The 20852-nt window shown below is 57.0% G+C and overlaps 7 protein-coding genes across 7 annotated transcripts; 3 read left to right on the forward strand and 4 right to left on the reverse strand.

The window, feature by feature from the left end:
- Nucleotides 1-369: 369 nt before the first annotated feature.
- LTHEOB_12508 (Prefoldin) lies at nt 370-7443 on the forward strand (the record flags this gene model as incomplete). Its single annotated transcript, XM_035509383.1, has 1 exon — nt 370-7443. One exon carries the CDS (start codon nt 370-372, stop codon nt 7441-7443), a length of 7074 nt encoding a protein of 2357 aa, XP_035364533.1.
- Nucleotides 7444-9080: 1637 nt separating this feature from the next.
- Nucleotides 9081-12199, reverse strand: LTHEOB_12509 (Scy1 protein kinase; the record flags this gene model as incomplete). The annotated part of the gene is made up of 4 exons (XM_035509384.1): nt 9081-10214; nt 10262-10626; nt 10676-11525; nt 11588-12199. 4 exons carry the CDS (start codon nt 12197-12199, stop codon nt 9081-9083), a joined length of 2961 nt encoding a protein of 986 aa, XP_035364534.1.
- A 606-nt stretch (nt 12200-12805) lies between these two features.
- LTHEOB_12510 (Aminotransferase class IV) lies at nt 12806-14034 on the forward strand (the record flags this gene model as incomplete). The annotated part of the gene is made up of 3 exons (XM_035509386.1): nt 12806-12875; nt 12966-13962; nt 14022-14034. The coding sequence occupies 3 exons, from the start codon at nt 12806-12808 to the stop codon at nt 14032-14034; spliced, it is 1080 nt and encodes a 359-aa protein (XP_035364535.1).
- Nucleotides 14035-14901: 867 nt separating this feature from the next.
- On the reverse strand, nt 14902-15497 carry LTHEOB_12511 (Ribosomal protein L29; the record flags this gene model as incomplete). Its single annotated transcript, XM_035509387.1, has 3 exons — nt 14902-15133; nt 15281-15423; nt 15495-15497. 3 exons carry the CDS (start codon nt 15495-15497, stop codon nt 14902-14904), a joined length of 378 nt encoding a protein of 125 aa, XP_035364536.1.
- Nucleotides 15498-15794: 297 nt separating this feature from the next.
- Nucleotides 15795-16629, forward strand: LTHEOB_12512 (Vesicle transport v-snare protein; the record flags this gene model as incomplete). The annotated part of the gene is made up of 3 exons (XM_035509388.1): nt 15795-15857; nt 15922-16035; nt 16126-16629. 3 exons carry the CDS (start codon nt 15795-15797, stop codon nt 16627-16629), a joined length of 681 nt encoding a protein of 226 aa, XP_035364537.1.
- A 630-nt stretch (nt 16630-17259) lies between these two features.
- LTHEOB_12513 (ATP10 protein) lies at nt 17260-18547 on the reverse strand (the record flags this gene model as incomplete). The annotated part of the gene is made up of 2 exons (XM_035509389.1): nt 17260-17932; nt 18084-18547. The coding sequence occupies 2 exons, from the start codon at nt 18545-18547 to the stop codon at nt 17260-17262; spliced, it is 1137 nt and encodes a 378-aa protein (XP_035364538.1).
- A 907-nt stretch (nt 18548-19454) lies between these two features.
- On the reverse strand, nt 19455-19934 carry LTHEOB_12514 (Epl1 protein; the record flags this gene model as incomplete). Its single annotated transcript, XM_035509390.1, has 2 exons — nt 19455-19640; nt 19701-19934. 2 exons carry the CDS (start codon nt 19932-19934, stop codon nt 19455-19457), a joined length of 420 nt encoding a protein of 139 aa, XP_035364539.1.
- Between the last annotated feature and the right edge of the window lie 918 nt (nt 19935-20852).

A 20852-nucleotide genomic window follows, 5' to 3' on the forward strand; every position in this document is an offset into this window, starting at 1 on the left:
GCGGCGGACTGGGCGTCGGCAGCGGCACACAACGTGACCGGCGGCTTGGTGCTAGGCCGGCTCCCCTTAACAAGCCTGTTGTTCGGCGTCACCCTCCTCGCCCGCCAGGCCAACACATCCCCATCTCCGCACCCCCGTCAATTATGGTCAAGGCCCGTCTGCACGCGTCTGGAGCTGCTCGTGCCATCGCCGCCGACTCCATGTCCCTCTTTTAGCTGCCTGCGCGCATTCCTTTTGTCCCACTCGGTGGTGTGCGAGGTTTCGACGTGGAAAACTATCCTTGCAGCACAGCACCCACGCGTCCTGGAACGCGAGCATACCAGCAACATCGCCCAGCCCATCTAGCCCCGCCGCGGCACTAGATGTTGGATGCAAGCTCAACGCATCGAGACGCCGCCTCCCCGCCCTTCGCCTCCGCCGGCTGTCGTTGCTGAGGGTTCCCTCAAGATCGACACCGCGGTCGCCGCGTCGCCTGCGCGTTCCGTTGAGCCTTCTCCCACCCAGACCCTCGGCCACTCGAGTCCTGAGCTCCCCCCGCTCCCGCAGCTCCCGTCGCTGGGCGGCATCCCTCGCACGCCGCACACCGCCGCTGCGAAGCGGCCCGCCGACCAGTCGCACTTCTACACCGCCAGCTGGGGATCGCCGTACCAGCAGCCGTCGCCCGAGTTCCACACCAAGTCCCGCCGCCACAACCGGGACACCTGGGCCCTCGACCCCGAGCCCGACGACGACGACTCGCCGCGCTTCGGCCTCGACCACCTGATCCCCAACCGCCTCGAGGAGAGCGGAGAGCCCAAGCTCAAGTTCAATCTCGAGCACCTGCTGCCCAAGCGCCTGCCGTCCTTCCTCACAAAGGACCCCGGCGATCCCTCCACGCCCACCAAAGCCCCCAAGCTTTGGCCCGACTTGGCTGCCGACAAGACCCCAGTCCCCCCCGCCGCCGCCTCGTCGAAGCAGACCCCGCAGCTCTTCTTCCCGCGCGAGCCCACCGAAGGTTGGATAAAGCAGTTTCTGACCGGTCAGTGGCAGTCGGAGAAGGCCAATTGGTGGAGCGACGGCTCGACAGACGAGGACTCTGACGAAGGAGACGCGGGCGAAGCATCCCAAGACGGCCAGACCAGGGTCAAGGACAAGCACCGGAAGAGCAAAAAAGGCCACAAGTCGAGGAAGAACAACCTCACCTTGAAGCAGGCTGACTTCTGGGCTCATTTCGGCCAAAAGGGAAAAGAGACGTTTGAGAAGATGCTGGCCTCACGGTTTGCGGATACTCCGCCGGCGATGGATCGTCCCGCCCCGCAACTAGCACCATCCCACCCCGAACCCGAGAAGGTGGATGGCCAGGACGGCGAGTTGAAGACGGAGGTTCTTTTTGATGCGGAATCAAGAAGCCTCGCAAGCCGCGGCACCGAGGAGAGGAGCGTAGAAGAGAAGCCACCCCGGCCGATATCGAAGGACGGGCCGCCGCCGCCGCCCAAGGCTCCCTCAAAGGCTCCCTCGCCAGTCAACGATGCCCCGCCGCCGCCGCCGCCCAAGGCAGCCGAACCCACGCCCATGCCGGCGCCGGTTAAGGCCGCCGACCTTCCCCCGAAACGGCCAAAGAAGCGCGTGCTTTGGAGAAACAGGAACATTGTCATCCAGATACCGTACGATCGCGAAAGAGGGAAGGAGGGCGGTCCGCCACGGCCTCTGACGTGGGAAGAGGTGGAAGGCCGCCTGAAGCAGTTCGAGGAAGCGGGGTGGAGCGTTCATGGCTTCGATACCAGCGACGATAACGGCTTCGTCTCTAATGGCCTTGCTCAAAACCGTGAGATTTGGCCAGACCCTGCAGACGAGACACATCAATGGCGCACAACGCATACCACCCGTGTTTCGATACCTGACAGAGCTGAATGGGACAGATATGTTGCATTTTTGACGGAGCAGAAATTGGCTGCTCTGGGCGTGACCCTCGCGCCCGAAGAGGAAATAGTAGAGAACCCAATGTCTCGGTCGGCGTCGGCCCAGCAATTTGCTGGTGGACCCGGCTTGGCTTTCTCGCCGCCACCTCAGTCGATCTCTGTGGGTAGCCAAGGTTTCTCCACGTTTTCTGCACCCTTCTCGCTTCCTTCCGGCCCGTCTCCCGGTATCCCGGGTCACATGTCGAGGACGTCGATCGCGTCGCCGATTTCTCCATTCGGAAACCAGAGGCCTAGCGGTCACCTTCACAGACATTCGACCTTCGCTTCGCCGTCGAATATCCCTCAGCAGCAACCCACCCCTCCCGGACTGGCCAATTTTTCGCCTTCGTTGTTCCTGGCGCAGAATGGCGGGGCCCGCGGCGCTTCGCCTGCCATTCCTACCAGCGCCCCGGCCCCTGACATGATGTCGCCTGTGTCGCCGTTCACTAACAATGCCCAGATACACGGCCAGTATTCCTTCTCCCAGTCAACAGATACTTTCTCGCAGATGCAACAGCAACAGCAACAGTTGCAGCACCAGCTCCTCCAGCAGCAGCAACAGCAGATCCTCAACAACAGGCCCCATCTCACGCTGGAGGAATTGCCTGAGGAAGATGCTGAAGAGGATCTCAGGCCTCAAACTCCGGCACAGACGAACAATGGACCCGGCCCGAACATTGTGGTTCCCACGCCACGCGGCAGCCACCGCCACAACATCAGTGAGAACCTTGAAAGGGAGATCCTCGATGCTGAGTACCACCTCGAGGAGGCCATTAACCGTCAGCTAGATGAGGATGGAGAGTTCGGCCCTGGCAACAGATTTGGAATCCACAGTCCTCCCAGCAAGCCAACTCAGACGAATGGCAATGCGACCATGTGGCAGGGTTCTAATGGCATCCAACACCAGTCGCAGAACAGGCAGCAAAGCTTTGGCGGCCCCGGCTACCATGGCCACCATGAAGACGACGAAAGGACCAACATCTCCGACGTTGAAACAAACCCCAGCATCGAGGGTCAGAATGATCAGTCCACAGGTGTTTCGTCGTCGCACACCACTTTTGCAAGCTCCAACCTCAACACCAGCCATCACGTCAGCCACTCTAGTCAAGGCTCTGCAACCTCCAAGCTCAACGTTCAGGCACCGGAATTCAAGTTCCCCTCTGGACAGTCATTCAATCCAACTGCGCAGTTCAGCCCCAGCAGCGGCAACTTCACCTTCGGCCCTAATTTCCAGTCCGAGCCACAGCAGCAGTCTGGCGAACAACGCCCTCCTCCGAGTCGGGGCAGCACCAAGCTTCATGCTGCTGTGCCCAGCTTCGTTCCATCCTTCAAGCTCGGGGGATTGGGCTTGCCGCAGCCGCCGGTTGTTCCTTCCATGCCCGCCATGCCCACCTCTACTTTTGATTTTGCTGCCCAAGGACCCGCGTTCAAGCCCGACGCCAACGCATTCCAACCGGGTACTTCGCAACCCAACGGCTCCTCCCAGGATTCCGGAAAGCTGTTCAACATCGATATCCAAGAACAAGATATCGTCAAGCCTGCTAAGCGGAGTAAGGCGATCCCGATTGTCAAGCCGGATCTTCAGCAACAGCAAAGGGAGCAGGAAGAAGAGGAGGTCTTCGACGAGCAAGGTCGCGCTATGCAGGCCGAGTGGCGGCAGAAAAGGGCCCGCCAGAACGCTCATGAGGGTGATTCTGAGCCAATGTTCGCCACTCCCCGTGTCGTTCCCTCGAACGCTCCTCCGCAGCCGCTTGGAGATGCGGTGCAGTCGCAGAACTTGGGCTACAAGGATAGGATCAGCCCTATACCCGAGGGCAAAGAGAATCAGACGCCAACACCCAATGGAATTCAGCGCCAGGCAACTCCTTTCAAGCCACGGGGCCCGCAGCAGCAGAACGAGGGTTACAACGTCGACTACAACAGAGGTCACCGCACCAACCAGAACAGCATCGACCTTAACGAGGCACAGCAGCCATTCGATTTCAAGTTTGGCGTGCATGTCACGAAGCCTTCGACGGACATTCACGAGGCACAGCAGGCCGGCGCCGGTCTGCGCCAGTTCAACCCCAGCCCTGCTGTCACGAATCCCAACAGCTACCAGCCCAGCGAGGGTGGTTCTTTCATGACTGCCATGGAGAATGGTAAGAACCAGCCAGGAGACGCCGATTATGAAGACAGGCCTACTTTCAACGAGATCGACGAGATCATGAGGGCCATGAACGACCAGGGTTCCGAATTCGGTATCATCAGGGAGTCCCCCCAATGGTCCCGCTCGAGCCCGCCGCCCAGACCTGAGTCCAACTTGCAGCCCGCTCAAGCTCTTTTCAGAAACGATGCGCCTAGCCCTATCCCTCAGCAGAGGCTGTACGCACCTCCGCACAACGATGGTGGTAATTCGTCCGGTCAAGATCCCTTCAGCGATTCTAAAGCCGGATTGGCCTACGAGTCACCTGTGCATAGGCTCGGCGGCGACAACGTTGCTGTCAGCGACTGGGATGACATCGTTTCAACTGAAGAAGAGAACAAATTTAAGTCTCGACGCGGTTTCTTCGATTCTCGCGTTGACGGCCTTATCGACAATGTACTGCAGAGCCGCCTGGGTCCTCTTGAGAGGAGCATTCACACTATCAAGGACTCGATATCTGCCATTGCCATGATGCGTGCCGGGCGTACTTCACGTCGTAGCTTCTCAGGCGAACCTGGAGAAAGCGATGCTGACGATGAGGACGACGACCTCGCATCGCAACACCGCAACCGCTCGCCAGGCAAGAATCGTAAGCTTGAAAAGATCAAGACCGCTGTTGTGGAGGCCTTGTCTCAGGCTACCATGCCTCCGATGCCGTCGAAGTCGCCTGGCATCGACATTGCTGAATTCTACCAAGCTCTTGCAGACCTGAAGATGTCGATCGCTCGCTCTGCTGCCACCGGCCAACTTGATGATTTCCGTGAGATCATGGAAGAGGCCCTCAACCGTCAGAGCTCGGTTCTTTCCCAGAAGAAGCAGCAGGAGGCTAACGCGGAAGCTGTGGCTCGCATCGCAGAATTGGAGAGGACGGTTGACGAGTTGCAACAGCGCATGGAAGTCACGATTGAAAGCCGAAAGGTTGCCGAGCGCTCTGAAGATGACGCCCAACGCAAGCTCGCCCTGACCGAAGAAGAATTGCTTCTCCTTCGCGCCCAAGGCCGAGATGATGCTAACAAGATCCGGGCTCTGAACGAGGAAGCGCATGAACTGAAGATGAGGCTCGGTTCCTCTGAGTCCTCCCAAGAGGAACTCCGCCGGCGTCTCGTCACGCTTGAAACGCAGAACGAAGCGCTCGAGGCTACTCTTGATGAGTACCGCTTGTCCAGTAAGAAGTGGTCGGATGAGATCAACAAGGCGAACGAGGATAACGAGACGCTCCGCCGTTCAATCAGCACCCTAGAATCCCAGAACCAGGAGTCCATCCGCGGCCGCGAGAAGATGCGCCATAGACTTGAGCAACTGCAGAAGGATTTGGTGGCGGCTACTAGCCAAGTCGCTGACGAGAAGGCTCGCTGGTCCAGGCAGGAGGAGGAGCACGTCAAGAAATACGAGACTCTTCGTGCCAGGATCGAGGCCGAGGCTCGCACTCGCGAGAGGTTCGAGAGGGAGATGGAGAGGCTTGAGGGCCAGGAACGCGAGGGCATGCGCCTAAAGGTCATCTTGGAGCAGACCCAGAGACATAATGCTAGCATGGAGGAGGCCATGAACAAGCTCCGTGTGGAGAATTCCGAATTCCAGAAGAGGGCCGAGCGCTTTGAGCGCGAGTTCCATGAGTCGAGGGAGATTGCTCGCGCAGAGATCAAGCGCACCCGCATGGTTATGGAGGCCGAGCTCAACGCTGCCAACAACCAGGTCAACATTGTGCGCTCCGAGCTTGAGAGCGAGAACACCAGGCTCCGCAATGAGATCGACCAGCTCCGCATGGACCGCGATACGGAGAAGGCTAGGCATGAGCTTGTGCTTGAGGGTGAAGCTGATGCTAAGCGCGATGCTCTTCGGGAGGCTCACGATGGCAGAGACCGTGCCCTTAGAGAACAGCAGCACCGTTACGAGAAGGCTATGGAGGACCAGCAACAGCGCTACGAGAAGACCATGGAAGACCAGCAGCATCGGTACGAGAGGGAGATTGGCATGCTCGAGAAGCGCTTCGCCGAGAAGGTCGAGGACCACCAGCAACGCTACGAAAAGACGATCGAGGACCTCCACCGCCAGCACAACCGCGACTTGGCCAACGCCATTGAGGACAAGCAGCACAACGAGCAGACCCTCAATGACCGTCTTGCACTCGCCGACGAGAAGGTGGAATTCCTACAAGACAAGGTTGTCCACCTCGAGGAGAAGCTTGAGGTTGCCAAGTCTGCGGCCCATGCCGCTGCCGTTGCCGCTCAGTCAGCCAAGACTCCCACTCTTCCTTCCGAGACCGTTCTGCCCAGCGCTGCAGAGAGGGTGTCGCCTCAGGCTCTCCGCGAGTCGATCGCCGTTCTCCAGGAACAGCTACAGGAGCGCGAGGAGCGCATCGAGGCTCTCGACCAGAAACTGTCCGAGTTCGATGGCGACGCTCCGCAGAAGCTCAAGGAGAAGGAGACGGAGATTGGCTGGCTGCGCGAGTTACTCGGTGTTCGCGTCGACGACATCACCGACCTCATCGATGCTCTAGCACAGCCCGCTTTCGACCGCGAGCAGGTCCGCGACGCTGCCATTCGCATCCGCACCAACCTGCAAATGGAGCAGCATGAGAAGGAGCGTCTCATCTCGGGCGGCCAGACCTTCCCCGCTCTGGCAAGTCTTTCCAACTTTGCCTCGCCCAAGGCTGCCCAGCTTGCTGCTGCTATCGGCAACTGGCGCAAAGGCAGGGAGAATGCCGGCGCCAGCAAGCTCTCGCGCTCTTCCTCAGCCGCCGACAACCACGAGCAGACGCCTTCCAAGGCCCCTAACCCCTCTGCAGGCTTCCTTGCTGGTCTCATGACCCCGCCAGCTTCGCAACTCCGTCGCACCCCCACGCCTTCGACCGGCCGCCGCGCGCGTGATCGCGAGTCTTTCTCGTCTTCTACCTCCGCCCGTGGCTTCCCCATCCTAAGTAGCGTGTCACAGAGCAAGCAACGCACTGGCTCTTCTTTGAGCCACCACCACTTCGACCACCACCAACTAGCAACGCCGCCCGGCTCCCGCGGTGGAACCGGTCTCTTGACCAAGAGCGCGTACGACCACGACGCGCCTGACAGCACGTTCAGCCCGAGCCAGTTCCACTACGATGAGGAAACGGACGGTGATGAGGCATACATGTACCAGCAGCAACAGCAGCATGAGCACGATGTGAGGATGATGGACGGGAGGATGGTGGATGAGAGGTACGGGATCGGCGTTGCAGTGAGTCCAGATTTGGACGAAGGTATTCACGTTGGCGCCGTGCCACAGCCTCAGATGATGCAATTTGAGCCGTTTGGGCCAGGGTCAGGGTTCAGTCATCAGGGTCACCAATAAGTTGAGCGGAGCTAAGGAGGATCATCGTTGATGGGGGTTATTGCGGAAGACGGTGGATCAAGATTGGAACCAAAACGCACGTTTCTTTTGTTATTTCTTTCTCTTGTTGATTGTTGGTATGTTATGGCTTTCCTATTCTTAATTCTCACTCTTGGCACCCACGCACCGTACACTAAAGTACAGCACTTGCAGGCCTTGCTCATTTGGCTTTGCGTTCACTCCTTTGGTCTTTGGCTTTGCTTCTTTCCTTTTCACCAGGTTGTAACAACGGAATTCTTGTTGTTGTCAGCGTTGTTGTTTTCCTGTCTATCGCTGTTCATTCATATCAAGCACAAACCAACCAGCTTGCGCTTGCAAACGTCGAACCTTTTTAGATACCCCCGAGAGGAAGTGAAAAGGAGGGAAAGAAAGATAATCACTTGTCGTTGTCGTTGTCGTTGTCGTTATTGCACCGAGACAGAAAGAAAGAATGAGATAATAGCATCATTAGCTTTTTTTTTCGATCCTACTCCTATCATTGACGAGAGTTTGAATTGACATTTTGAGTATAAGAGTGAGGTTTATATAGACTTGGCTATCTTGCTTGGGAGTTTTTAGGTCATTTGACCTTGTCTTTTGGTGGAATCCAAGATGTCAGGGCTAATGCTTATTGGTAGGTTATATTTTCCATCTTCTTAAAGAAGATCTTTTTTTAGGGGTAATGCTTTTGAACTTGATTTAAGGATGGATAAAACGAAATAGAGGTGGTGGTAGAGTTATTAGTCGATGTAGGATTTGCCTTGCTTCTAACTTAGTAGACATTAAGACTGTGCCTTTAGGGAGTGTCTTAAGATCTTTGTGAATGGTGAGATGAATGAGAAGCACATGGGGTTGAAAGACTGACGCTGGTGAAGATTGCCCTGGTGCTCTTTTTTCCCTCGTGGTTTTATCCTGATCTACGTTTCTGTTCTTACTCCCTAGTTGCCCCTATCAACAGACTGGTTTATGTCATCCCACGTACGCATCCGTGCAAACGTAGTGAAGCAAATTATGCATGCGAAGTAGCAGAACGAAGAAAAAAGAATTCATGCATTTGTGAAATCGAATACTTGAAGTTCTGCTTGCAACAGCAACATCTAGCAGCAAGAAATCTAAACTCAGACTCCAGACGGCTTGAGCCTTTGTCAACGAAGTAACGTTCCGCAAGTTCCATACCTTTCTCTCTTCGGTCCCCAAAAGCGGGATGTCTTTATAGTAGGGGCAGACCACGACAAAGGTGAGCCCTGACTTTTGTGGACGCGAGCTGAGACGAATCTAGACAGTGTGCTCTGAGGCAGCTGGGCGGACAATCTAATGGATACTGAAAGCCAATCTTGTAAATCGAGCAAAGCCGCACCAAGATAGAAGCTAAATCCAGGAACCCATACTCAATATATCCCTTCGCACTTTCACGCAAAAGTTCTTGCGACATCCACACAGTTTGACTAAAGTAAATGCGCCATTGATGAGGAAAGATGCAACGTGGTATTATGCAATACAAACCGCCGACCAAAATAAAGCAAATGCAGTCCCCTCAACCCCAGGAAAACCCAGAGTTCCCAATTATTATCCCCCAATTTTCCTCTCTTGATCCAGACGATCATCGCCCGCCTACTCTTCTATAACAAACTCTCATACTGATCCAACCCCTTCCTCTGTCCTTGTTGTTGTTGTTGTTGTTGTTGTTGTTGTTGTTGTTGTTGTTGTTGTTGCTGCTGCTGCTGCTGCGGCTGTGCCATCCCTGCACCAGCACCACCGAAAGATCCCAAACTGGCCTGCCTTGCGGGTGGCGGGGCGATGCCAAACCCAGAGTATGGACTGCTACCACTTGTGCTCTGCTGCGCGAACCTATTCAGCCCCGTAGCAGGAGTGCCCATCTGCTGCTGTCTAGCCGCCGCGCCCCAATCCACTGTGGTCAAATTCAAGCTCGACTGATGCTGCTGCTGGGAGCTTAAGATACCCATGTTCATGAGTCCACCGCTGGGGGTCTGCTGCTGTTGTTGTGGCCGCGAGGGCTGCAGCGGTAGCGAGAATGCCGAAGAATTCGACGTCATTGACGACGAGCCCCAGCCATTTATCGTGCCCGTGCCACCTGTTGATTGCGGCTTGAGCGCTGCGAAGCCGCCGAGTGAGCTGCTGCTGTGATCCGGGGTAGCCGAGCGATAAGTGCTCTGTGATGGTTGCAGGGTTTGCGCGCCCATACCCATGCCCATGCGGGGCGGAGGCGTGGAAGTCTGCTGGGGAGGGGGTGGTGTGCTCCAATTAAAGGTCGGCGCCGCAGACGATGACGACTGGACGGACTGTGTGCGCGGGTTGTTCGGGCGCGTGGCTGGCGGCTGCAGGCCCGCCGATACGGGTGGAGAGGTCGCGGTGGATGAAGTGGCCCAGCCGGCGTCGAAGGAGTCGCCTGCTGAAAAGCTATTGGTAGGGCGCCCGGTGACGAGGCTTTCGAAGTCGGCCTCGTCGCCGTTGGCACTGGTTCCGTTGGCAGGCGAGATGCCGCCGAACGACATGAAGTCGTCCGCGCGGGCGGCAGAGGCGGTATTGCCCGTGGAAAGCTCTTGAAGCTTTCGGGTCTGTTCCTGTTCGATGCGGGTCGATGATTGTTTAATGAGGGCCATGAAGGCCTGGAATTGTTGAAGGTTGAGGAGGGGCCCTAAGCTGAAGTTCCAGAGGATCGGGAGGACCTCCATGGCGAGGAAGTCGGAGTCCGCAATCTTGCCGACTTCCTGGAAAACATCAAGAGATGCCATCTGCATGCGTTAGCCACACATATTAGAATTCAAGAACGGCGTCTTACCATCACAGCCGGCTCTTTCGTTTTGATTGCCTTCAGCAGTGGCACAACCTTCTCCTGAATTGTGTACTTATCCAGGACAGCCGCGTTCTGTTTTTGCTTCGGTCTGTCTGCGCCGAAGCCGTCCAAGCCGTCCCCTGCGTCTTCTGCAATCCCGCCCCCGCAGAGAGTTCGGAAAGCCTGAAGCCCACGAATCTTGATGCCCATACTGGTAGTCTTGGCAAAGACATTGGCGACGATGGGAAAGAATTCGTTCTTGATTGTGGAAAAGTCAAGGACGTAGATGATGACAGGTAATGTTCTTAAAGCAGCATCCACTAAAGAGTGTGTTGGTGATTGCAAGGCGAGAACAATGAGCGGGAGAACGTCTATAGTTAGTTAGCAAAAGCCGCAGTACATCCGGCGCCTGGAACCTACCGTCTTTGAACTCTTTGCCTGTACAGTTCTCAGACATGAGTTTCATGTTCTCCAAGATGATCATGAGGCCAGCCTCCTTTGCACTATCCCGATCCGCCTGCGGTGGTTTTGCACTGGTACCACTGCCGAGGAACACCTCTCTTAGACGGGGGAGTACTTTGTCGCAAAACGCTCGTTTCCCCGAAGGTACCATGGTTAAGATCTTGAAGATATTCTGAAGCACGATGGATAACAGCTCCCTATCTTTCATCTCTTCCAGCAGTGCAGGAAGCACTTTCTTCTCCAGTACGCTCTTGGGGAACTGGTTCAACACGCGTGGCAAACCACGCATAAATTGCGACTTCTCAGCCGGGGTCTTGGCTGGTAAGCTATCAAGGAAGCGAATGGTCGAGACGAGGATGTTGTCAAAATACTGAGCCTCTTGAAACTCGCGAGCATTGAGCCTTTGCGCCGGTCGTCTGGTAATGAGCCTGGGTAGCAGGCCATGTGCAATGTCGCGGGGCAGTTTTCCTTTGCATAAGAAACCGTTGTTCTGCGTCGGTATTGACGACGATGATGCGAACAGCCGTTTGTAGGTAGATGGACTCTGATTTGTCTCCAAAGGACTGCGGTGCGGCGAGTTGAAGAGAGCAATGACGAGAAGACCTAGCGAGAACATGTCGGCCAATGTGTTGAGGTTCGTGTCCATTATGAAGTCAGGAGAAGCGTAGTCGATGTTCAACTGCACGGAACGCGGCAAACGTGGGTCGTGGTTGAGCACCTCAGACAAGGAGATGGGGGTAACAGAGGTGGGCTTGGTAGAGTTGTCGGGTGGGCTGCAGAAGCCCAGGCCGGATATTTTCCAGTCAGACTATGGAGAACTACATCAGCACTGCTACAATACAGACGGGCGAAGAAGACTTGGCTTCCTACTTTGGCATTGACGAAAATGGCCTCGGGCGTCAAGTTTCCATGGACGAGGCCAGCGCTCTCGTGCAGGAAATCAAGGCCTTTGGCAACCTGCAGTAGACCCTTCTGGATTTCCAACTCGTCGATTTCCAGTTCCCGCCGCCGTCTGGTGCCGTCCTCTTCGACCACGTAGCGACTGCTGCGACCGCCAGGGCCGCCGCCGCGCTCCTGCTCATCCTTCTCTTGTAGCAGACCCGCTAGCGATGCGGACACGGGCTCTGTCGCAAACATCAAGCCTCCGCTGCGCGTCTCTTCCACCGGCTCTGCCAGCTCCAAGATGCTGGGGTGCCGTAATCTCGCGAGCGAGCTGGCTTCTTTCTTCAAGCGCTCCACCACCTCCTCGTGCGCTCTCTTGACTGTCCCACTTGTTGACCGCGGTGCAAAGCCTCCCCCTTGCGGCTCTAGCGACTTTTTCTCGAAGACAAACACCGACGCAGCCTTGCCCGTCGACTTCTTCTTCGCGTCGTAGATTTTCCATGGCCCGGAGGTCGACGAGGGCGTGGAGCTGATGGAGTAATTGGAGCCGATGTTCGAGGTGAAGGACTTCACGGCCGACGAGAAGAACTGCGCAGCCATGGCGGGGATCTGAGCTCCGGGCGCGTCGGGGAGTTTGCGGTGATCAGCGAGCGTTCGGGGAGCAGGCGGCGAAAGGGCGACGGTGACGATCAAGCAAGGGAAGGAGAAGTGCGCGTGCCAATGACGGGAGAGCGGAGGCGCGCAGGCAGCTCGGCATGCGCGGACACGGGAAGCGCGGCAGAGGCCAACTGTCACGGAAATGTCAGTTATGCGAATAGCTGGCGTTGAGGTCGAGGTGTCGCGCCCAAAGCTGCCCTCGAACCCCCGCGGCCTGTGCGCAGTCGCGACCTGACCCCGGCCCTCTCGGCATGCGGGCGCACTCTCCGAGCACCGGTCGTAGGGCGTGTGTAGTCATACATTTCTGGCACACCCCATCTTTCACCTCGACACTACTCAATTGTTCCACCGCCACCCCTTTTCCGACCTCAATTCGCAGGTCACCCATCCGCAATGCTTCAACAGCGGTCCCAAAGGCTCCTGTCGGCCTTTTCCACTCTTTCCGCCCGCGCCCATTCCCCGTCGCTCGCATGTCTCGCCCGCCAGCGATGTCGGCGAGCATACAGCACGCAGCCCAAGCTGGCTGAACTCGACCCAGCCAAGCTATCTATGACGAAGACGACCACTCCGAAGGACCTGCTTCCTCCCGAGGAGCTCGTCTTTGGCCGCACCTTCACTGGTAATTTTCCACATCCCACTGCTCCACCACAGCCGCAAGCAGCGAAGACATCTGATGTCAGGCCACAACGCTAACCCTGACGCCTGCCAGATCATATGCTATCGATTGAATGGACCGCCTCGGAAGGCTGGTTGAGTCCCCGCATCACGCCCTACCAGAATCTCTCGCTGGATCCCGCGACCTGCGTCTTCCACTATGCCTTCGAATGCTTCGAGGGCATGAAGGCCTACAAGGATAAGGCGGGCAAGATCCGCCTGTTCCGCCCGGACAAGAACATGGCGCGGCTGAACAAGTCGTCTGCGCGCATCGCGCTGCCGACCTTCGACGGGGAGGCCCTGACCAAGCTGATTGCGCAATTCTGCCAGCTTGAGGAACGCTTCATCCCCTCGACGCGTGGCTACTCGCTGTACTTGCGGCCCACGATGATCGGCACGCAGCGCACGCTGGGCGTCGGACCCCCCGGCTCCGCCTTGCTGTACGTGATCGCCAGTCCCGTCGGCCCTTACTACCCGACGGGCTTCAAGGCGGTGAGCCTTGAGGCGACTGACTACGCTGTGCGCGCCTGGCCCGGCGGCGTCGGCGACAAGAAGCTGGGCGCCAACTACGCGCCCTGCATCGTGCCGCAGATGCAGGCTGCCAGCCGTGGCTACCACCAGAACCTGTGGCTGTTCGGCGAGGAGGAGTATGTCACCGAGGTCGGCACCATGAACCTGTTCGCCGCCATCAAGAACAAGGAGACCGGCCAGAACGAGCTGCTGACCGCTCCCCTCGACGGCACTATCCTCGAGGGCGTCACCCGCGACTCCATCCTCGGCCTCGCCCGCGAGCGCCTGGCCCCCAAGGGCTGGAACATCGTCGAGCGCAAGTTCACCATGAAGGAGCTGGCCGATGCCGCCGACGAGGGCAGGATGCTCGAGGTCTTCGGTGCCGGAACTGCCGCCATCGTCAGCCCCGTCAGGAGGATCAACTGGAGAGGCCGCGACGTCGACTGCGGCCTGGAGCCCGGTAAGGAGGCTGGCCCAATCGCCCAGCAGGTGCTGGACTGGATGACGGCTATCCAGTATGGAGACGAACAGCACCCTTGGAGGTAAGTTACTCAAACGCTTTGATTTTGCCCATCTGCAAGCGCTAACTGTCAGTCCACAGCTACAAGCTTTAAGTTCCCAACTTTCTGTTCTGTAAAAGTACCTAGAGACACTTAGATTTCACGGTCTGTTTACGGAGGCAAGTATTGGCTCGGGATCTTTTTCTTTTGGTTTCTATTGTGAGGCTATATTTTGAAAAATTAGCGGACAGGGCACTGGCGTCGAGTAGAGCAATATTCTATATTTGATCTGCGCGCATGGGAGCGTGCTTCACACCATGACGTCCCCGTGGCTTACGTGCATGATAACGACGTGATACACCACTGAAGAATTTGAAATGCGAACACGACTTCACGTGCAAATCGCAGCCTTGTTTCAGCACTCCAGTCTGCGATGCAAGAAAAGGAATACGACAAGGAATGATATGGCACGCACGAGGTTATGTGAAAATTGGGCAGGGAAAAAAAATAACGTAAGTACTAGCGATGTCAGGGAGGTGCAGAGAAGGTCCAGGGCAAGCATTGGAAGGAAAAACCAGTGTAGGTTTACTTCAACACGCAGGGTCCCAGGAAGATCGGCATGTCCAAACTTTTTTATGTGCATTGCTGGGTATACCCGCTGCCGCCCCTTCGTATCATGCACATATCGCACCCATCATTCTTTTTTCTTTCCTCAGGACTTCGGAATCCATTTGGTCTCGTAAAGTCTTTTTAGGCCACCTTATTTTTGGTAAGGTACATCGCTGAAACCCCACCGGTAGTCTGCAACCCGAATTCGATAGCCCCGCAGGAAAATGCCTCAGATGTAGCCGGAAAAGAAACCAGAAGACACCACGCCCAAAATTTAAGCCTGTTCATGACCCGATCAGCATTCCGTTTGAAAAGCACCGTACGAGACTGGCGGAAAGAGGCGTAGGCTTGGCAGCGGTATGGTGCTATTCCTCATACCTTGACGGCGTAAACCCTCTGGGGGAAGTGGATCTGCTTCTTCTTCTGCTTCTCGGTGACGAGGGAGGCCTCGTGCTTGGTTAACCGCCTGCGCATGGCGCGGGTCTGCTTGCGGCGGAGGTCGAGCGGAAGGTACTTCTTGCCCTTGTAGAAGAGGCGGAGCTGCTCGCGCTGGTTCTTGTTGATGACGGTGAGAACGCGGGCGATCGACTTGCGGACGTCGTGGCTGCAAAGCAAAATCCGTTAGCTTTGCGTTCCTTTCGAAAGCCCAGTGGTCCTCCTCTTCAATTGCGGTGGTGGTGGTGCGTGTCGCATTGTCCGTGCCGCGTCGTGTGCGAATTCTACCGGGCCTGGGACGAGGGGAAATTCGTACATCTTGGTGAGCTTGGAGGAAGCACCGCCAGCGATCTTCTGGGTGCGCAGACCGACAAGCTCGGTCTTCAGCTCATCGAGCTGCTTCTTGAGGTCCTCCTTGCTCTTGCCCACGAGCTGGCTGGCCTTGACCTTTCCGGACGACTGTAGCAAGCAACCGTTAGCCGGAAAACGTCCTGGTGCATTGTATTGTCGACATCGCGGGGCGAGCTCACCATTTTGGCGAGTTGTAGACTGGGCGGCGGTGTGTCGTCGTCGAGGGGGATGGGTTGTCGTCGTCGGTCGTCGTCTCAAATCGAAAAGGCGTGCGCTTGCAGAGTGCGAGATTTCGACAGTCGGTGCGCCTCGCTTACGAAAAACGCCGACCGCCCGACCGCCCAACCCCCAGCACCCAGCACGCGCCAAGAACGGCGGCGACGCAACCCATCACGTGTGGAACTCGTCGTTCACTGTGCACATCCCAGTCTCCGCTGACCTCACCACGCCCTCGCATCCCCAGGTTCTGCTCCGCAAACATGGCCTCCACCGGTGGCGGCTGGGCCCAGCTGCGCCAGCAAGCCCGCTCCCTAGAAACGCAGGTACGAAGCCGCGCGCTCTTTGCCGCGACCAGAGCGGCTCCAGCTGATGACAGCTCTCGCGCAGACAGAATCGTTGTTCCACACGTACTCGCAGTATGCCTCGATGACGAACATTCCCCCGAAACCCACCGATGAGGAACAACGCACCGAATCCCAGATCCGCGAGCTTCTCGATAAGGTACCTGGCCAGCCACTCTGCCTACCTTGTCTTCACATCATCGCATCCCAAGTCTTGCAGCAGAGCTATACTGACCATGTCCGCCTCCAGCGCGATGCCCTCATCGGCCAGCTCACCCGCCTCCTCGACTCTTCTGCCGACCTAACGTCCTCCGCGCTGAAACAAAACAACCTAGCCCGGCACCGTGAAGTGCTCGCCGACCATCGGCGCGAGCTGTCGCGGCTGAAGAACACCATCTCGACGGCGCGCGACCGGGCGAATCTCCTCTCCGACGTGCGCAGCGACATCGACGCGTACCGCTCCGCCAACCCAGCCCAGGCCGAGGCCGATTACATGCTCGACGAGCGCCGCCGTATCGACAACTCACACAACATGGCCGACAGCGTGCTGAGCCAGGCCTACGCCGTCAATGAGAACTTCGGCTTCCAGCGCGAGACGCTCGCCAGCATCAACCGCCGCATCACCGGCGCCGCCAGCCAGGTCCCCGGCCTCAACTCGCTGATGTCGCGCATCAGCGCCAAGAAGAGGCGGGACGGCGTCATCCTCGGAAGCTTCATCGCCTTTTGCTTCCTCATGTTGTTCTTCTTTTCATGAAGGGCGCGCGGGCGCGGGTTGGACAGTGCGTGCGAGCATCATCGGTCGAAGGCTATTGGACTTTTCTCATTCTTTTTTTTTTTCGTTATCCTGTTTGGATTGTCATGGATGGTTCCCTGCACGGCGTATGGATACCCCCTCCCGAGGGATCGGGGTTCTCATTGTTTTTCCCCTCAGGCAAGGAGTTTTGCGGAAACCCAGCGGGCGGTCTTGTCATGCTTGTCGCTATGAGCATTGCATTGATCTATTTGTACAGTTTCTCTATATCGCCATTGAAGTCTTACATTTTTGGCCATCATCATGTTCTCCCTCTTAATCCTGAAAAAGGGGGGGTAAAAGACTCAAGGGATTTCCTATATCATGCTCCATTCCAGACTCAATTGTCCTCCTCTCATGCTCCACGAAACACTGCACTCTCCTAACGTGGGTGATTAAAGCGAATACTCAGACGTGAATGTAAGTTCGGAACCCGTACAAAGACATCTAGACATGGGCTTCAACCATCCGCCGTAAGTAAAATTCAGTAATTCTCGTGAGCGTAGAGTCGAGAAGTATGAACGGGTATAGAACAAATTTTACAGCAGTTTCCCCCAACATAGACAGCAACCTGCCTGAACCTTCACAGCATCATCATGCCGCTGCAGCCTTTTCTACAGCTGACCCCTCCTTTGGGTGATAGTGATGATGACCCACGGTCGCCTCGCCAATCAGCATCTTCAGCCCCTTGTTCAAGTACTCCTTCTCGTCGCCCTCAGCGTTGCCGCTGGCGGCCCAGCGGATGCGGCACGCGCCGTCGACGAGGAAGACGTAGCCGACCTTCTCGTTCATGATGCCCAAATTCTCGCGCATCTCGTCGGAGAAGCCGCGGCGCACGATGAAGTAGCGGTCCCAATCGGCTTCGTTGCCGCGCTGGCGTCGCAGTCGGCCCTTGTACAGGTTCAGGATGAAGGCGCGCATCGGGTTCGGCTCCACGTTCAGCTCGACATGCTGCGCGACGCCGCGGTTCGCCTCGAGGAGCGCGCGCAGCTCCGGGTTCTGCTCGGGCGCCGTGAAGGTTGCGGACTGCTGCCGCGCCCACTCCGACGAGTAGATTGAGACGAGGGAGACGCGGTTGAGGAGGGCAAGCGTTGTCGAGTGGGGCTTACGCCCCTCAGCGCCGGGGAGGAGCGTTGAGCCGACGAAGTTGGGGAAGAAGAGGGCGCGATCGGAGCGGAAAATGCGTGGGTTGGCGAGGAAGGATTTACCGCTGTGGTATTGCATGTTGGTGTAGTCGCGGAAGTAGGGCTTGGAGACGGCTTTGGTCCTACAATGGGTTGTTCTAATTAGTCACATTGTTCCTTTAATTGTTGGAGCTCGTGGGTTCGGGTCTGATTGATAGTGGTTTCCGGAGAAGGACATGTAGCAAGGAGGGAGCGTGTATATTTTGGGTATGAACACGGCCAAAAGAAACGTACAGCTCCTTTCGACGCTTCAAGTGCTTGTCGTAATCCACAAAGTCGTCCCGCCGCTGACGCAGGCTGCGCTCATCTTTTCCAGAATTCTCATCCGGCAGAGGTGGCCGATGGAAGCCTATAGGTCGCCCTAATACCTGCGGCGTGAAGCCCTCCTGCTTCGACGGCGCCTTGTACGCCGCGGGACCTTGGCCAAGCGCATTCTTTCTTTCATTCTGAGCTGCCGCCGCTTGCTTCTCTTTCTGCCCAGTCTCCGACGCTGCTGTTGAAGCTGGAGCTCCTTGTGGTTTTTGGGCTTGTTTGTTCGGGGGTTGCGTGCTGTACTGTTGGCTGCGCGGAGCCACGATAGCGGTGGTGCTCGTTTGTAACACGCGGCGCAGCTGGCACGAGCGGCATATCGACGATGAGGTGGCGGTAGCCGGGTCCAATTGCGCCAACTGGCGTAGGAGAGAGCGGCGCGTGAGCATTGCGACGACGGCGAAAGACGCAGGGGGGGTTATGTAGTGTTGTTTGCTGTTCTGGGCGCCAGAATGATGGATTGGCGTTGCGCGGCTCCCGGGAAAGTTGCGGGTTTGGCCGCGCCGCGGTGCCGGAGGGAACGGGTGCGTGCAAGGATCTTCCTGCAGGTGAACAGATTCTGTTTTCGCTAGATGTGTATGAAACCTGGAGATTCCTTCTTTAATATCGAGATCTTGCTACGGATAGAGAACACAGTGTTGAAAACACGCTAGCGGATATGATTGCTTGAACCTGCTTGTTTTTGTTTTTTGTTTTTTTTTTTAAAAAAAAAAAAGACGTCATATCTCTACGCGTCCGATTACACCCTTGATAGATTTGTGAGCTCTTCCGCGAAAGCCCCGTCGCCATGAGTGGTGCTTTCTGGTCATGTAACATTGAGTAGCTTTCGAAACCCGACGAACAAACGCGTTTCTTCCTTCTCGGTCTGCGCTCGCCTGCTGATGATTCTCAGTACCTAGTAGCGCGCACTAAAAGCTTAAACTTGCAGGATTGCGATCCTCGCGTACCGAAGGATGCACGTATCCACTCATGATTCACATCAGATCAATTGCAGCACGGAGATGTTTGTTTCAGGAACTCGTGTAAGACATTACTCATTAGTCGTATGAACAGCAGAAGAGTACGCCCGTGATGCAGTCATGTCCTTCTTCCCATCCAAGCAGCGTCCTCCCCGTCTCTTCCCCGCACCTGGCCCAATCACTTTTCGATGCAACCCCGCTCGCTTTTTCTTCATACATGAAGGAGGGGTACCCCCCGCTTCTCCGCTCGGGCACAACCATTCAAGGGGAGAAAGAGAAAGACAGAAAAAAGGTGGAGCGTGTAGGGTTCGGCAGTCGAGAGGTTATGTCAGAGTGTTTACAAGCCGCAGTTGCTGAGAGGGACCTCGGCGGTGGTAGCCTCGATGCGGCCGAGGGCGGCGGCCTGGCCGTTGGTAAGGTCGTTCATGGCAGCCTGGGCGATGTTGAAGCCGTTGCCGGCGTGGTCGATGGCGAGGATGTTGATCGTCTTGCCGTTGTAGGTCAGGGAGTAGCACTTGCCGCACTGTGGACACGACTTGTCAGTACGCAGGGGACAAGGGAAGCAGGTGTGAAGACAACTCACGTTGGCGGAGCCCCAGCCGGCAATGGTGTCAGAGCCGCCGATGTAGGGGAACTTGGAGACGGCACCCTGCGTCTGCCAGCCGTACTTGGTGATCAGGCCGTTGACACCGTCGGAGCAAGAGACAGCGGTCATGGAGCGGCCGGCATCGTCGTAGCCGGTGTCGAAGGAGACGCTGGTGGCAGAGGTCATGGCGACCATGGAGGCAAGAGAAGCAAGGATGGTGGTGAACTGCATTGTGGCGGTGTTGTGTTGAAGTAGTGGTGTTTGCGGGTGGCGATTAAGAATTATGGATGTTCTGATGGATGCAGAGCTGGAAATGCTGGTGATGATGGGAGAGAGATGGAGAGGGCGAGCGATTGGGCTTTATAGGCGGCGTTGCTGTCGTTGCTTCCTGAAGCGGTGGCTAACCGGGGCGGGAGGAGGCTCGTAAACGGGCCCCTCCTTCCACCTTGATCGCTCCATGTAGCATCCGCGATGCGAGCCTCAGATCAGCGGACCTCGTAAAGGCAAGCACCAAGGTACCTCTCTAGGCCTAAAGCGAGCAGGAGCCGGTCCCCGTTGTGCCGTTGTAGGTCACTTCCAGTACAGCGCTAGCCTGGCTCTTACTCTGTCCTGCCTAGTCCATCTCACCCGGCTGTTGCTGTACAGCCGCAACAAGTGAGACTGGTGCCTTTTTTTCCCGGTCTTACCTGCGTCGGTGTCGCTGCGCTGGAAGCTGGCGGAAGACACCACCGAGTCTCGGCGGGCTTGCGAGTTGCACGGTGCAGTCCATCATCCGATTGTCTCGTTGCTGGAAGAAAATACGAGAAGACGGCCGCGTTCCCCGCCTCTCGCTCGACAGTCGGGAGCGATCATCGGCGGTGAGCTGCTCTTCATGGCCTTCCCCACAGTTCGCAGTCTACGTGCTGCAAGGGCCGACAGGGAAGGCCGCAGGAGCCAGCCCGCGCTGAGAGGTGGCACTGGCGCGTTGTATCCTGCGCCGGCGCGGTAACCGCAAGCAGGCGCACAGAGGAGGAGGAATTGGAGACGGCGTCACGAGGCCCAGCGGGTTAAGTCGAAGGTGGCAGGCGGCGTGCGGGAAGGGCGTCCTGCGCGTGTTCGGCTATCGGGCGACCAACCCCAAAAATAGCTCCACCCCACCAGCGCCTTTCT

This window comes from Lasiodiplodia theobromae (assembly GCF_012971845.1).
Source record: "Lasiodiplodia theobromae strain AM2As chromosome Unknown scaffold_65, whole genome shotgun sequence".
Lineage (NCBI taxonomy): Eukaryota > Fungi > Ascomycota > Dothideomycetes > Botryosphaeriales > Botryosphaeriaceae > Lasiodiplodia > Lasiodiplodia theobromae.